The sequence below is a fragment of the Struthio camelus genome, chromosome 2, assembly GCF_040807025.1.
Source record: "Struthio camelus isolate bStrCam1 chromosome 2, bStrCam1.hap1, whole genome shotgun sequence".
Classification (NCBI taxonomy): domain Eukaryota; kingdom Metazoa; phylum Chordata; class Aves; order Struthioniformes; family Struthionidae; genus Struthio; species Struthio camelus.
The window spans coordinates 49397176-49414908 of record NC_090943.1 but is presented as its reverse complement, the minus strand read 5'-3'; the positions used below and the strand labels follow the sequence as shown (position 1 = coordinate 49414908).

Below are 17733 nucleotides of genomic sequence, written 5' to 3'. Positions count from 1 at the left end.
AACTATATTCACCTCAGCTTCTGCAGTGGACAATCTGCTTTGTATTTCTAGATGATCTTACTCAAAATATCCATTCTAAGTTCCTCAAATTGAGGAACTGCTAGTATACCTTAATAAGAAAGAGTTTCTCAAATAATTGCTGGGAATAATTGTTAGCTGACTAGTGACCTTTTTGTGCAAGTGAGAGGTGCTATTGACAAGCATGATCTAACTTCTTATGATCCTAAGTTGTTTCACATGCTTATATCTGAAATAGGCGCTGCTATTTTAACTGAGGTTTGCAAAACAGGAATCAGCATCTCTGTTAACTGCAAATCCATGGACAGAGAGACAAAAACATGGCAAAGGGCTACATACAACACTAATATGATTGTTTTAACAAAATTATTTTTTTCAATGGGATAGAGTGTAATTCCAAAGCCTTGGACTTCTTATTGCTGGGCCTACTTACCGTAGGCATCGCAACAGAAATGAACATTCTCATTATGCTGTGAGGCAAAGGATGCACTTCTACCACTGAAAGCTGTGGTTTTCAAGGAATTAGCTAGGTTAAATTGGCTGTCCAGATATAAAACCTCAGTGAAGAAGGGGAATGCAGTTTCCGTAGCACTTGAATGAACAGTTAATTGACTTACACTGAGGTAAAACTACCTGTGCTTTTTCTCCACTTGGATTTAACAATGCTAGAGGATTTTAGCTATTTAATATATTTCTTTAGTATTTCTCTTTCTGCAGAGAAAGTAAAGCCCTACAGAATAGGTAAGGGAATCTGACAAATCTACAGAAGAGAGACTTAAGGGCCAGCATGGAAGACTGCTTGGACGTTTCAAATTCAAAACTAATGAACCATATTCTAATCACAATAAGCCATGCCAAGGCATGCATTAGGAATCCAGTGGAGCGTTTTTGGAGTGATAGTGCACAGATTACCCACAGCCAGTGATGAGGCTACTGGAGCTACGATTATTTATGCCAGTTGATTATCTGGCTTGATGATTTCAGGAGCAACCTAAAACTTGGAAATTGAAAATAGGGAGCTAATGTACTATGTGTACGACTTCTTGTCCTAATGAATAGGGTGAATATGTTACTTTTGTCATTAAAGGAAAACACAAATAGCAAGATAATAAATTTCAGTAAAACCCAAATATTAGTATATCAGCTAAATCAAAGCCAACATGAAACTCTCATAGAATCACAGAATGGTTGAGGTTGGATCATCTAGTCCAACCCCCCTGCTCAAGCAGGGTCACCTACAGCACATTGCACAGGACCCTAGCCAGACGACACTTGAATATTTCCAGGGAAGGAGACTCCACTACCTCTCTGGGCAACCTGGTCCAGTGCTCTGTCACCTTCACAGTGAAGAAGATTTTCCTCAGGTTCAGATGGAACTGCCTGTGGTTCAGTTTCTGCCCGTTGCCTCTCGTCCTATCGCTGGGCACCACGGAGAAGAGTCTGGCCTCATCCTCTCGACACCCTCCTTTCAGATGCTTACACACATTAATGAGATCACCTCTCAGTCTTCTCTTCTCTAGGCTAAACAGGCCCAGCTCTCTCAGCCTTCCCTCACAGGAGAGATGCTCCAGTCCCCTCATCATCTTCATAGCCCTCCACTGGACTCTCTCCAGGAGTGCCGTGTCTCTCTTGTACTGGGGAGCCCAGCACTGGACACAGTACTCCAGGTGGGGCCTCACCAGGGCTGAGTAGAGGCACAGCATCACCTCCCTCCACCTGCTGGCAATGCTCTTGCTAATGTGCCCCAGCATACCATTGGCCCTCCTGGCCACAAGGGCACACTGCTGACCCATGCTTAACTTGCCCATCACAACTCCCAGGTCCTTCTTGGCAGAGCTGCTTTCCAGCAGGTCAGCCCCCAGCCTGTCCTGCTGAATGGGCTTATTCCTCCCCAGGTGCAGGACCGTGCATTTCCTTTTATTGAACTTCAGGAGGTTCCCCTCTGTCCATCTCTCCAGCCCGTCCAGGTCCCTCTGAATGGCAGCACAGCCTTCTGGTGTGTCAGCCACTCCGCCCAGTTTAGGATCATCAGCAAACTTGCTGAGGAGGCACTCTGTGCCTTCCTCCAGGTCATTGAGGAATACGTTGAACACGACTGGACCCAGGACTGACCCCTGGGGGACACCGCTAGCTACAGGCCTCCAACTAGACTCTGCGTCACTGACCACAACCCTCTGAGCTCGGCCATCTAGCCACTTCTCAATCCACCTCACTGTCCACTCATCCAACTCACACCTCCTGAGCTTGCCTAGGATGATGTGATGGGAGACAGTGTCCAAAGCCTTGCTCAAGTCCAGGGAGACAACATCCACTGCTCTGCCCTCATTTACCCTCCCAGTCATTCCATCATAGAAGGCCATCAGATTGGTAAAGCATGATTTCCCTTTGGTGAATCTATCTCACTGAGCACTAAATTTTCAAGATGAAATTTCTGTTGAGCCTCATACTTTCAAATTTTTTTTTAGAACTAGTTTCTCATTGTCCTTTATATTTTTCCCTCAATTAGCTCTCATGCAACTACAAAATCAGTATTCCTTGAAAAAACAGGTGTAAAAGAGCCATCAGATGAAGGAGCCAAAAGTCTGGAAATTCCTGCTTGAAATCTGGCAATCTGACTTTGTGCTCAGAAAGAGAGGGAGAAGAGACACTGAACTCCAATGCTACAACAAAATGACATGTCTGGATGCACACAGGATATGAACTTGGTGGTAACTCCGCATCTACAACTGGATCATGTAGCTGAGAGTACACAGGATGTATTATAAGATAACGATAAGGGGAAAATAGCTGCCATCCTAAACCTTTAAAACGATACAATTCCATTGCCTTACCCTACCTTCTTAACTGAAGAAGTGTTGCATCCCAAGTAGGGCCACTATATTGCCTGGGCATCTGTGAGAGTCTACTATGAATAACTATTTATTCATAGTTGAATAAATAGCTCAGATTCACCGCAGAATCTTTCACTTGAGAAAGGGAAATATTAAAATTCAGCTCACTTTCCAAGAAAAATAAAAGGTAATTGTGTCACTATCCAGAAATACAGTGCTACTTTATCAAAGGTGACAAAAAAACAAAGATAGACAATTTGCTTCTTTGACAGAGAAAGTTCTAAAAGACAAACCCTTACAGATTGTGTTTGCTAATCACTCTGTGTAGGCCAATTCACAGAGAGTTAATGAAATATGTGCACATGGACTGTTGGTAAATTGAAGCCACAGAGTCCTTAAGGATTGGATTCTGAAAAGAGATGTCAGCGGAACATTTCTTCTAACCCACAGTGTTAGTTCTTGTCATCATCAAATTGTGAATAGCTACAGAACGACTAAATGTCACAGCTCAAATCTGACTGCCAATACCTAATTTATTCTGCATTATTAACAAATCTATTTTTATCTTCTGTCATTCGTTAATTCTAAGCAGCAGTCTGCCTGTTCAAAAACACTATTGATTGACACTTAATGATACCTTCAACGAAAGTCAAATGAAAATTTTAAAAGGCATTCCAGAAGGGAAAAAGGTATATAATGCTGTCTGATGAAACTGAGCAATAATTTATTTTCAAGAGCACATTGTGGTAGATTTACCAAGTGACAGAGAGTTTGGGGTTTGCTCCGTTTATGCAGACCCAGCATACTGCACATTGCAACAAAAGCATTGCCTTAGATATTCCACCGATTTACAATTGACTAATTATTTCTTTAGAACATCACTATATAAACCATTCCTGAACTTTAAAGCATAAATAGTGAAACAACAAAAGAAAGCTTAATGTTTTGAAAGAACATGCCTATATGTTCAAATGACACTTTCAGAGGCACCATACATAATGCCTTAAATTGATGGCCCAGGGTAAAAATTAATTGTTTCTAAATGCCACAGAAGATCCATTTTCAAAAATGACCTGGGCATTTAAGTCACTGATTTCACTGAGATTTGATCACTAAAGACATGATTCACCTCAACTCATTTTGACCGGATATAAATTAGGTGTCTTTTCCAATAATCTCCAACCTTTACTCAAACTGCAATCCCTAAAATTTTTGTGTGGCAGCCTCAATTGATAAAGCTACTTTAAGCCTTCTAAAAATAACTTTGTTTTTCATCGATCCTTTCTGAGATGCTTGGGAGAATCTACAGATCTGAAAACTGCTGGTCAAGTTTAGGCTCATAGTTTGTCATTTTGTCCCAGAAAATGTGTATAAAATAGTCAGGAAGAAGTGTCATCTAGAGGTGCATATCCCTCCCTAGGAATTAGAAAGGGAACCTACATCTTACACTTAATGTGGATTTTCGGATTTATCTGAATTTACACATAGCTAACAGTGAGAGAACCCCACTCTGAATATTTTACAGTGACAATGCAGTTTACTGGCAACATTTCACCCTAAGACATTCTTGGGAATCTTATCCCTAAACTTGAAGGCATGCCTGATTCTCTGTCATCACTATCTCAGATGAATAACACATATGCATACACATATAACTAATTCACAGTGTTGCCATACACATACATACATGTTCCCATCAAAACCAAATTTCAGTAACATCAATGGGACAACATCTCTCAGAGTGAGTTTAATTTTCCCTTAGAAAACAAGCATCAAATGTATACTGTTTCCCCAAAGGTCACATTTACCTGGTGATTTGTCTTAGAGACAGTCTGTGATGCTTCCACATTCTCCTCTTCTTCACTGCTTTCTGAACAGGATTCAAACTCATCATTATAATATTCTTCTGCAATTTGTGGGTCTTCAGGGATCTCTAAAGGTAGTAAAAGTTTATAGCAGACAGATAGACAGACAATCTGTATGATCTTAACAAGATGCAAGGGATTTAATATCACTCAGATCTTATGTCACAGCACATTCTGTAATTGAGATCATGAGATAGGTTCTCAGATAAAAATGTTTTACCTTTGATGACAGTGTTAAAACCATCTCTGTCAAAAGGTCAGATCTTTATCATATGAAAATTAATGACCTCAAGGGATCTATATTGATTTTGGGCTGAAATCACAAAACCATAGATTAACTCAGGCTGGAAAGGACCTCGGCTTGGACTAGGAGTCCAACCTTGCTCAGAGCAGGATCAGCACTGAATTGAATCCTGCAGGGAGAGACACAGCTTTCACGAGGTGAAATTTTGCCCCTTTTTGGCCTCCTCCAATATGCATATCCTGTGGTGAATAAGGCAGCTAAGCTATAATGGAAAATAATATATAACAGGCCAATGTTTAAAAGATACAGTAGATAACATCTGCATCTCTTCTCCAAACTTCCCCAAAACAAAAAAAAAAAAACACAAAAAAAGAAATCTGTCAGAAGTCAAGCTCCATATACTTGGGTGACATGCTTTCTCAGAGTAAGTCTTCACAAGCTATAGTGGTAGCAGTGAGCACAATATGAATACAACCAATTAGCCTATGAAGTACAATAATTATTAAAACTCAGCATACTTATTACAGCATAGAAGATACCACAGCCACTCTAAACTGAGTGAAATCCTTTAGCACCTCCAATTCCATAGGTAATGAGCTGCTAAAATGGCTGGAGGTCTCACTGCACTGAGTAAATTCTCCTTTTTCAGCAAAAGCACTTAATCGTGTTCCGTTTGAAGCAGGTACTGGACTGCGGTTTTACTGGTGGCTATTTGAAGAAATAGCAGGATCCCCCTTTTTCTAGAAAGGAAACTGCAATGCAAAGACTTGCCCAAGGGAGATGGAGGTCAGGAACAGCAATGGAATAAGAACAGCAGAAAGCCTGGCTCAGCAGTCGTGTCAATCAATAGCCTGAAGCATTTGTGGAGGGAGATATAGCAGGAGAACTAATCTCCTGGCTTGGATTTTAGGCAGTCCCTTACTGAGTTATGATCAAGATAATTTACAGCCAAGTCTAGGTACAATTTTTTTTTTTGCTATTAGAGGTTTCAAAAAGAAAAAAGTTGGTACCCTTCTTTGGCTGATATTATTACAAGAAATGTTATTTGAAGACAAAAGCAGCCTAATATTCATCTGACATAAATCACCATAGTCTTAACTTCTCCCATTCTTCTCAGCTAAGGCTACATCTTTTAAGAAATACAAATTGACTTATTTTAAAAGTTACCGCTTTGAAATTCAAGCAATATGTTATTGAAAATTAGAAACACCTAATAGCTTTTTAAAAATTGTTTTACATAGATAAAAAAATGTAAGTATATAAACAAGGGAATACAGTTAAAATCCATTAAAGGTTTCCTTGGGATTCTAATCTTTTAAGAAAGAGGAGTCAGGAAAAAAGTAAAAATGTATTTATCTGGTGCAATAGGTGGTTGAAGCTCTGCTGTTGAAATATTCTCTCTACTATTTGCTCTCTAGAGTATTTTCACAAACACTTTCTTCTCTGATTTACTTCCAAAATGCTGACACATTTTCAGTCAGGTTTTTCTATTTTAAGACATTTATGCTAACTGAATAACAGCACTCTGCTGCACTGACATAATTTCTAATCCTTTCTTTTTCTATTTTTTGTCTTTCTTAGTTTCAAATAAAAGACCAATATGCAGGCTTCCAGGAAAACAACAACTAAACAAAAAACTTTTCCCCACAAAATAAAGCATTTATTTTTGTGTTTAAGTTCTTCAAAGTGCCACTTGACAGAGAAGCCTATCACTTCATCTTAAAAAAAATATCTTACAAATCATTCCTTTTTATCATGGAAGAACACTACTAAATGAAGATATGTCTCCTTTTCTCTTCCAGATGGAGTGAGCACTAATTTTTCTTTCAGGGAGGCTATAATTTCTGCGATTATTATAATTTTATTAGGTTGATCTGCATTATATCTATGTGTATATATGCATTCACATACATATCAATCAGCCTATTTATTATATTTTAATGCAAACATCAAACTGCATTAGTGTTTTCTGAGCTGTCTTCCCCTCCCATGTTCTGCATTTGTTTGCTGTCACACTAAAAAACACAGCCCTCCCCTCCAACCAAACAAGATATCAAAATCAGTCTTGCTACTTATAAGGTCAAAATATCTGCTCTGGCTTCACTAAAGCCCTACATCTTGCGAATAGCCCACGAGTTTGCAGGCTGTTCGACAGACCCGCTGATGCCTCCGAATTACAAGATGCTGACATTGGCCACGTCCCAGCTCCAGGCCAGTTTTTGCATCCTTTTCAAAATTGGCCACCTTACCGTTTGTGAAATTGGTTTGTCGTATATTCATGGATGGCCAGTTAACCCAAGTTCAGCAGTACAATTTAGATGCTAGTTCAGATGCTGAAGAGAGTTAGCTCAGGACACAAATGTTTACTGGCCTCAGTTTAGAAACTATTCCAAATGACATTTCTGAAAGAAATCAGTATGTCCAGTGAATTGGAGTAGAACAAATGGTTTCTCTGTATTATTATATACTATCGAAAAAAAGGCTGTCTTTAAAAGCTTCTTTTTTATGATAAGCATCTTTAAAGAAGAGACCTTCAAAATATCAGCACATTCATTGAGTGTATATTGTTCCATATAAGAGCTCCTCGAGTCCTACTAAAGAGATTCAATTCCCAGTTGTCCACCTGCTACAGATGCAGAGATAAAGCTCTGGCTCTCTGCAGTGCTAATTTGGGTACAGAGCAGCTTATTTAGCTTAGACTCAGGATCAGCCGGATTTCAAGATTTTAGCATAGCAGATATCATGAGTCATTGCGGCAAGCTCTACCCAAGCTGGCCACCCACCAAACCTGCTTGAATACCCTAGCACTATGCGGTACTGCTCCACTGTGAGAGACACTAAAGAAAAAGCAGCGACTGACTCACTTCCAGTAGACCTGGTACTAACAGACAGAGTAAAATCCAAGTTCACCCTTTGATAACCACTTGATTGTCTCTACACTTCAGTGCAGTGCAGATAACTTGAGTCTGGCTGTTTTTTTGGCTCAGAGTAGGCATCGTTAGATGAGACTGGGTCCCATATACAGCCACATCCATGTCTGCAGTGCATCCTCCAGTATGGCTGCTACCTGAGTTTTCTCATTATCCTGAATACTTCAGTCCCCAGTTCATTTCCACTAGCCAGGTGGTGAAGAGCTAACTATGGTCACGATCTCCTGAATATTCTTGGTGCAGTTCCACATCGCAGCAATGTAGCACAGAAGCAATATCCTTGGTTTGCAGTAGTCAAAGCAGTAGTTTTCACTAAAACGTTGCTCTTTGGCTTAGGTCCATTTGACTCTCATTTACTCACCTTTGCATAGCCTAACAGGGACTCCAAGGCTCGTAACTTGATTCTGACCTTTGCTCCGAGATAAAATAGAAATTAACTCCATTTGTGCCTGCAAGTTATTTTGGTAAAAAAAGTGGTGCTAGTGAAGTTAATGTCCAGCCTACCATATTGAAAGAGAAAACAAAAATTCTGCTGCAGGACTCAGAATATTCTGTCTCACTGTTTCAACAGCTGGACTGTGAGAAGAACAGTGATGCATTTAAGAAGGTCCTGTCACCATCTGCAGCTCACTGGACTTACTGTGCTCACACAGCAATGCTGATCTGCCCTAGTGAAACACTAGTCCAGGGTACCAGATTCTTTGCATGCCGCAAAGTCGCTCTGTGCTGCCTACATGAGGTAGGTAGCACTACCTGCCTTCACAGATCCCTGGAAAAGCAAAGTTGTGATAACATCCAATATAAGGTTTTCCAATACTGGGCCAACTGGCTAAACATGATGCCTGGTGCCTGAAAGCTATTGTAATAAAGTTGTCCCTCAGATGCCTGTTCTCCCTCTGAAACAGCTCCTTATAGAGCACAAAGGAATGTCTTTACTGCTCTTTCTGCACCCTCTCACCCCGCAGTCTGTAGGCTTGCTCTCAGAAAACATATTACATTTATCTAGCTTTCCATATTTCACTAAGGTCAGTCTCAGTACCTTCTATTTTCTTATAAAGCACTTCATTCAGAACAAACTCAGGTATTGTTTACAAATTGCTAGGTGCTTTAGGAATGTCACTGAGAGACTTGATATTTGTGAAGTGTATTAGATATTCAAAAGAAAAAAATTACAAATAATAACATTTTTCTTTACATTTCTCTCTATATATACCATGATGCTAACAGTGGAAGCAAGGATGAAAAATGAATCTTAAAAAAATCATAAAAGCACAGTTATTTCCCAAGAAGATAAGCTACACAAAAAACAAGAGAATGCAATACTTGTAATATTTTGCTTAATCTACCAAAAGTTTTTTCTAGGTAGCATGGTATCTTGGTGACAACAACCGTTTCTTCCAATAATATGAAAACACTTTGATAAATATCTTTAATTTTCTCTTGCCTTCAAGTCATATTTATAATTGGTATATGGAAGCAGCATTCTAAAATACTAATGCATGCATAAGGCAAGGAATAAGGTTAATTTTTCTTTTAAAAAAAGGAGAGGAAGGAAAAAGAAAACAACTGTATGATGCATGTTCATTTTTACCACTTATATCCACAATAACCAAGTCACACTTGGCTTTTAAGGACTAGTGTATTTTTTTTGTCTCCACAGCTTATTGTGTCTCTGGAAAGGGCTAGATTCCATCAGTCGTCACTTTCCTAATCTTAAGGAGAAAATTTGTTAATAACTCCTACACTCCCCCATTCCCCAAGTACTACAAACACCAAAGTGAGGAGCAAATCATTTGATTATTTTGACAAACGTGCTGTCGTGAGATATAATACATTCTTAAGGTAGCATGAACTAAAGTGCTGAAAAGCAATGCGATATAGCAGCGGTTATGAGCTACCACACATTGCCATAGAGTCCTCGAAAAATTAAGAGGGCGTCAGAACACGAACTAACACTGCTTTCTTTGCAAAGCCTGCTACAGGAGCCTGGTACAGGCTGGGAACTGAGGCAAGAGCAGTGCAAAGCATTCTCCTGCCCTCTGATTCTGCATTGCGCTAGGCTGCAAAACAGCCCACAGGCAGGACCTGATCAGTAAAGAAGAGGTGTCCTCTTCTTGCTGTGGAAACTCATCAGAGAATTCCAATTTGGTTCATAATGCAATATCAGAATGCAACCCAGTAGACATCTTCTCACCTACTGGTAACTTGGAAAGCAACAATAAACACAGTGTAAAAATTTTGTGAAGGTGTAGCAATTTGCAACTGAATACATGTTGCAACCGATATAGAAGCGGATAATATGGCCTAAAAGATAAAGGCTGGGGCAAGGAAGGAACCGTTTCAAACAGTGACAAGTCTTTTCGTCATCATTAATCAATGAGCCTTACACCTGAGGTGCCCAGTAGTAGTAGTTCATACCACTTCAAACCTCAAGCTCTGAGCTTTTTCATTCAGCCTGTTTGAAATCTGACATACTCATTTTACATTACACAACTTGCAACTATATTTTATTCTGACATGGGTTTGCATAGAAAGTGGAGCTCACATCCAGTTCCCCGCCCTGTCACTGTTTCATCCTGAGGATATAATTTCTGCTTCTCATCTAAATTCTTCTCCCTTAAATTAGTTTCTTAAGGGCAGAACTCTTAAAACTCGTTAATCAAAATTTGCTTTGATTCAGTGTCTATATAAAATTTTATTTGTTGATATGTTTCCCAAAATATTTATGTTGAATAGGTACAGACACTTTTGTAAAAGCAGGTATTATATATTGGACTGAGTCCAGCAGAGGCCCCCAGGCTGGGCCAGGAGGCTGGAGCACTTGGTGTACAAGGAGATGCTGAGAGAGCTGTGTCTGGTCAGTCTTAAGAAGAGAAGGCAAAGGGGAAATCTTACTGCAAGGGAGAAACTATTATTGCCTGTCCACACCTATCTGATCAGAGGATAGAAGGAAGACGAAAGCAGACTCTTCTCAGAGGTGCGCAACAATAGGACAAGAGGCAACAAACAAGCTGGAACCCTGCAAATTCCAACTGTTTAGAATTACCCCTAGTATATTTGCTTGTATATATATATTTAATACACGTACACAGTTACTAGTTGAGCAGAAACATGCCTATTTCTCCATGTCCTTGCAAAATACACATGTTCACTGGCAAAAAGAGATGGTGAATACAGCTGGCCAACACTCTTCAGAATAGCGCATCAGTTATCACAAAGATTGCTTCAAGAGAGAAAACAGAAGACTTGAAGATGCATAATTAGGAAAGAGGATTGGCATATACAGATATACTTCCCTGTGCTACATAAGCCTGAATGAAAAACTCTAAATGAAAACAATGGCTCTGGGTCCCTCCACAGTTCAGGTCAATACTCAACTGACCAGGTAAAAATAAGAGAACTCCATTATTATAATTTAAACTCACACACATCGGTTTCTTTCCAGGGTAGGACAAAAAATGTAAATTGAAAAGTTGCCATCAAACAGAATTGACATCCTTTGGTCAGCTTCAAATGAGATATGCATTATTAAGCTATGAAACTTCATTTTTCAGAAGGTCAAAGGAAGCTTTTGTCTGGCTTTTCTAAACTAGGCTTAAAACAACTCCAGGAAGGTGCAGTTTACGAAATGAACTAAGGGACCTAACAGAACTTTTATGTCTATGACTATCCTGTGCCATCCTTTTGCCTAAGCACAAAAGGACTAAGCAGTTATTTAAAGAATTACATTCTGACATGACTGTACACACTATAGGTAGGAAGTAAAATGATTTGTTCTAAATAAGAACTAGAAACATAGCAAGAGTTAAACACTGATCTTTCATAATCCTGTTTTTAGCATTATAAAAAGGTAAAAGTTGTGATTTACTTCTGGGCTTTACTGAGTGATGATTTAATGACTGTGAAATGTCTGGGAAAAATGGAGATAAAGAGGATGTAAATCGGAGTAGCATTATGGGCGTCTCCTGCGACTTGATGTTAGAAATGAATTGTTTTCACAAGGAAAAATTGCTTCTTGAAAAGAGATTTCCAAGAAAAACCCTCTATTTCAAGGACACTATTCTTTACTTCAGACCTTCCAGCCCCTGCTATTTTATCGGTAGGTATACAGGGAGGGCTTGAGAGGAAGAAAGATTTTCGAGTACCTAGAAATAATAATTATGCTAAAAAGGAATTGTTAACAAAAAAAGAACATCAAGAAAAATCACTTTCATGGCTTTTTTTCCCACAATTCCTTTTGTGGGGGGGGGGGAGTCTTAATTTTCCAATTGCTGCATATACAGAAAGGGGAGCTCTGGTAGGCAGTGACACTGAAGATGATGTTATGCTGCTTTTCAAGCACAGTTCAAAGTTTCCCAAATCTCCTAAAGGTCTTCTACATATTCTGAAATCCTCCTGGTACTAATGGGAGGGTGAAAAGAAAGAACAATATAACAGCGAAATCAGTAACAGAGAGCACTTAGTGAGTCTTTGGAAGCCATCTCCTTTATGCCTGAAGAGACACTATTATTGTAAAGGTTGCCCTATTATTTGCATAGTGTCCAGCAGGAACACAGCAAGAGCTGTACATATCATTAAAGGAAAATTGACTACAAAACTACCTTAAAACATCAGTCTAAAACTACCTTAGCCCTTCAGTGATTTTAAACTTTTTGATCAGTTAAAGTATACTTTCAAGTAAAATCTCAGTATTCCTGCTTTATCTAGCAGACACTGCCTGATACTTTCCTTTTCAGCTTGATGACAGTGCTGGGAAGGAGAGCGCCCATGTGCTAACAAAAATATCTGCCCTTTAAGAAAGTCACAACTCTTTCCTCTGGATTCTGTGCAGGTATGCTTTTTTCAAGGCATAAAGTGGGGATATTTTCAAGGCCAGCACTTACTCAAAGAGTCGAAAATAAATATAATGGCTCAGATCCAAACTTTGTATGAGGTAAATGTAAAATACATTTAATCTGGACACGAACAGCCAAGGAAGTTGTAGGTTGGACATATGAAAAAAAAAAAAAAAAGACTGTAGCCAAGTGAACCTAGGAACAGCAAAGCATTGAGAGGCTAAACAGCTAGATGAAATTCACAGGTGAAAGTCAATGTATTTGCTAGATCTCAGGGGCACGCTGCTCTGCTCAGTGGAGCACATGAAATAGCAGCAGCATGTAAGCTAAGCTCTTTTATTTGTGACACCTTTTCACTTCCTCCAGCTATTTGTCTGACAGTCACGAGGATAAAAGCTAAACTGGTAGGAACTGTAAACTAATTCAGTATTTACATCTCCTTTCTGAGCTAATTCTTCCCCACTTGGAATTGGCTCCAGCTTTTTATGTCACCATGCAATTTGTCTGAGCAACCCAGAAACGCTGCTTTGTTTGATAAGTGAGCTACAAAGCTGTTTTGGAGGGGAAATACTTATTCAGTGTTTCTCTATGGCATCCTGTTCATTGATGCCTTGTTTGCAAGTAAATGCCTGGTGTGCCTTTATTTACATTGGTTTAACCTTGAGTCTACAGTGCAGTGTAAAGTTACATTGCTCTGTATGTAGAACTGATCTGCAATTAAAATTAGGATCTAAGGAAGCTATAAAGCACTGAAACTGTGTAAATACCTTCTACAGAACCTATGTACTTACCAAAAAAAATGCCATACTAATTTTGGTACATTTGCTTTTAACTGCTTTCTAAATTCATATAGTGTTTCATAAACGTTCTTTAACATTACGGTTTGGGATGAGTGAAGGGACTCCTAGTCAGGTTTTAAAAAGAATCAGCCAGAATCTTTTTAGCTGTTGTCATTGATCAAGGTTAAATGCTGAGGAAGGCCCGATTTATCAATGCCAAACTAAATCAATATGAAAAATACATCGAAAAAAAGTACCAGCTGTAGAGTAACATATTTTGCTATCCCCACACTTTCAAAGTGTTTGGCTTTTTTTGTACAAATGCTGCTTAAAGTCTACGTTTATTTCGTTGTGCAAGCTTCCCTCAGAACAGCTATAAGAGCCAGACTTTCTCTAATAAGTAAGCTGTGAATTTTTGTGAAGCCATGAAAAGATTTATGTAGGTAGGCATACTGAATAGCACCTAGCTTTGGAAAAGGTTTCCTGGTGGGTTTATGAGTAGAGCTCTATACCTGACGGACAGAAAGGCCTCGGCTTCTGAATAAAAATAATTGCTCTCAAATAAGCTGAAGCATTTAATTAAAAATTTGAAGATAATGGGCAATGCATTTCTTCATAGAAGCTTCCAATTACTCTAAGCACAAGTCATCCTGAAACTTCATAAAATTCCCAAGCATATCTGTAGTTCTTTGGCTGCTCTCATAGAAGAAGGATTTAAATGCGGAGCTATAACCAAAGCAAGAGAGCTTCAGCTCTCCAAAGGCAATACTTTCAGGGAAGAACTCTTTAAATGAGAAGAATAACATTTCAGGCAATAAAAACATCCATTGACTCATTTTCCTCTTCATAGCTAAAGCTCACAAATTTTGTTTAACCTACTTTCGGTAGAATAAATCAGATCTATTATTCTTCCTTTAACTGAATTTTGTGCAAAGTGGGATCTCAATATGAAACTGGGAATGAAAAACAACAGACAGATAAGCAGAGCAGGCAGGCACATGCTGCTGGTGTGCCTGCTCTCTGAAACCTGTGAGAATCTCAGGACTTTTGGCACACCCCACATACAAAGAGCAAGCAAAGAGCTGGTAACTGCAAATGCCAGACTAGAGGTAAGTTTCCCTCAGAGGCATCCTAAAGCATCTTTTCAGCAAGGAAGAACTTGGGGAATACACCTTATGATCCTGGAAATATTTCTGCTTACAACACAGATTTATATCTTAACAGTTATTGTGACGTTATTCCAGTGTGTTATTCCACTCACTTATTAAAAGCTACATTCCTTACCTATCTATCAAAGTTACAGCAATAAAACCACTTGTCAAGAACTAACTTGCTGTGACTCCAGTAAATATGTTAGTTTATGTCCAAGATGAGTTTGCTCCATTACTTGTATTCTTCTTTTCTGATTCCCAGTTTGCAAAATTTGATTTGATTTGATTTGGACATGCTAAATTTACCTGCCCCCACTACCTGTGGTTCTCCAAACAGGTATTGTGTTATAAGTTGTCATCTTTCTCCACAGATCTGATCCATGACAGGAGCTCATTCACGCCTTAATGTTTAGTTCAGCTGTTTCCGTTACACTAGGACTACTGAGCATTTATTGGTTTTGCGCAAAGTAGAGTAACCACGTGAAAGAGGGGATCAATGGATAACCCACAATAGAAATGACTGCAACTTTAACTTCTCAACGGAGACAATCCCTTCTGGTTACAAAGGATATTATAAAAATATAGAAAGGCACTTAATGATTATAAACATTATTCTGTTCTATTTTGACTTGTCAGAGTGAAAAACAAAACAAGACATAATTTCCCTAAAAGCCTTTGAGCTGTATGATTGCCTGCGTGATCACAATTTGGAGAATTACTCACTTTCCCAATCAGCATGCATGAATACTATTTTACAATCATAATGCAAAAAGTGCATTGCAGAGATGTTTAAAACTGTTGAGAAACACTGTAGGCTTTTAACCTTTTAAGATTTTAAAAGGCTCTGAAAATCATTCAGCAAAGCTTATAAAATAACAGAGTGGAAAAAACCCATTATTTTAGAATGAGTGAGCATTTTCAATTTGAGATTCAGCTGAACTTTACCCACTTGAAATTCATAACAATAAACCCATAACTTACAATTAGCAATGCAAATATAGAAATAACGTATGCAATTACTGTAATGTACATACCTATTTCGGAATTATAACGAAATCAGAGGTTTGGCAGATGTAACATATTGTAACATATTAAATTAAGGAATTTAAAATGTTGCAGTCTTCGGAGCATACAAAAATAAAAAGTAATAGAATATAAACCAGAAAGACTAGGCAGATGGAACTAACTGATAAGACAAAGGTGGGGAAAAAACTTTCTAAAGCTACTGCACAAAGGAAAACAGTTAAGAAATGAAGTTCAATATAAATTATTACTAAACATTTATGGTGAGAAGATTCCTGTGCTGCAAGAATAGTTTCTTCACTCAGGAGACAGATAAGCGGGAAAAAAGGGGTAAGACCTATTTTCAGCTCCTAGTTCCCACAATTAATCCAGGGACTCATCAAGGGAGCCACAGCAGAGGAAGCAGTCTTTGTCTTTCTCCACAATGTTAGGCTTCAGCAGAAGAGCCTGTATCTATAGCTGCTGCTTTACTCGTAGCTCCAGTTCAGTGCCATCTGTGTTTAAGAGTGCCTTAAGAAAGATGAGCTTAGATGCACGCTAAAGTTAAGTCTTCAAGCAAAGTACTTTGCAAAAGTATAGAGTCTTGTGATCTCCACAGGAGTGAACTTCATCTACTGTATAAGTGGAGTGGCAAAAGCAATGGCTCTGGTGTCTCTTCACAGAGCTGTTGCTTTTGCCACTCCACTTACATAGTAGGGTCCATGAACGAAAATGTGGTTACCTAAGCAAAAATCAGCAATAATTTAAGTCAGTGGAATTATTATGAACTTCTACTAGTATAACTGAGAGAAAAAAAAAAAAAATTGCCCTCAGGTGTAAGTTTCTAATATGTAATACACCTCTTAAAGGTATATGCCTTTAATTTCTGCATTCTTTTTCTGCACAAAGAACCCGAATATGCCATATTGTTAGCTTAAACTATTTAGCTGCTACCTCGACCCCTTCCCATGCACAAGCATGTCTAGTAAGAGCAGAGGTGTAGTTTATGAAGAGCTAGTGCCCTTACAGAAAGGGGATGAAATGAAATGAAATGGATTCATCAGGAATGGATTCTTGGATTCATTCAAGTGAAGCCCCAAGTACTAACGGACTTGCAATCCAATAACTCAAAGTACAACAGTTCATTGGTAGCCCTTAAGCCCTTCTGCCGCATTATCTTTTTCATTCCAGTCTCTCAAGTGCAGCAGTTACAACAAGCCCTAAGAAATATGCATGCATTTGCATACACAATTTCTTAAATAATTATAAAAAAACAAAAACAAAAAACCCACAAACACTCCTGTCCCATTCTTGTTTACCATGTCTTATCAGCTGTGCAACTGAGAAGAATATAGAGTGGCAATTCTAGCCACAAATGCAAGTGAACAGCTTTAAGTTCTCATCACTCCATCTATTTCTATCCCCACTTAGATAAGTCAGTTTGCTGTACCAATGACATGATAAAATAGATACTGCCTGATGAGTCTAGAAATTAAACATTGGGCTATTGCAAAACAATGCCAGAAAAGCACTAGGAGTCCCACACAATGACTGAAATCAAAATGTACTGGGAATACACTGGCTATGTTCCATATTTCCTTAAAGCACAGAGCCCCATTCAACTCTTCCTTTTACCCAGTCAGATTAACTCTGTTGAAGTTGACATAATTACGTATCCAGGACAGTAGCGAGGCAGAACTTTAACACATCTTGCATACTTTTCATTTGTCTATAGTCTTTGACCTACTGTTAGTTGCTATGTTCCTGAGTAAACTTAAAATTGTTGTCAAATAAGAACATACATCCTCTAGCCACAGAAAGGCAAGAATGAAATAGCAAGGCTTGTATATCTCCCAAGGAACTGGCTAATTGCAGCTTATCAAGCTCACTCTTTCCAAAGTCCAGGACTCCATGCATTTTATGTTATGTTTTAAAACCCCAAACCCTCTAGCTGATCCTGACCCCACTGCTGCTGCAATATTGTCAGAAGAAAACATTTGCACAACCTTAAGTTTAAGTAAAATAATTGATATGTTTCTTTTGCAATGTAGTTTCTTTTCCTTGTATTATAGAAGCAA

The 17733-nt window shown here is 38.7% G+C and overlaps 1 protein-coding gene across 8 annotated transcripts in view; it reads right to left on the bottom strand.

Annotated features, from left to right (window-relative positions):
• Positions 1–17733, bottom strand: part of NEK11 (NIMA related kinase 11) — a 117293-nt gene that overhangs the window by 29290 nt on the left and 70270 nt on the right. For all 8 annotated transcript variants that reach the window (XM_068935595.1, XM_068935596.1, XM_068935598.1 and 5 more), the window contains one exon: positions 4658–4782. In XM_068935595.1, coding sequence (XP_068791696.1) covers positions 4658–4782 — 125 coding nt within the window. The remainder of the gene's footprint in view (positions 1–4657; positions 4783–17733) is intronic.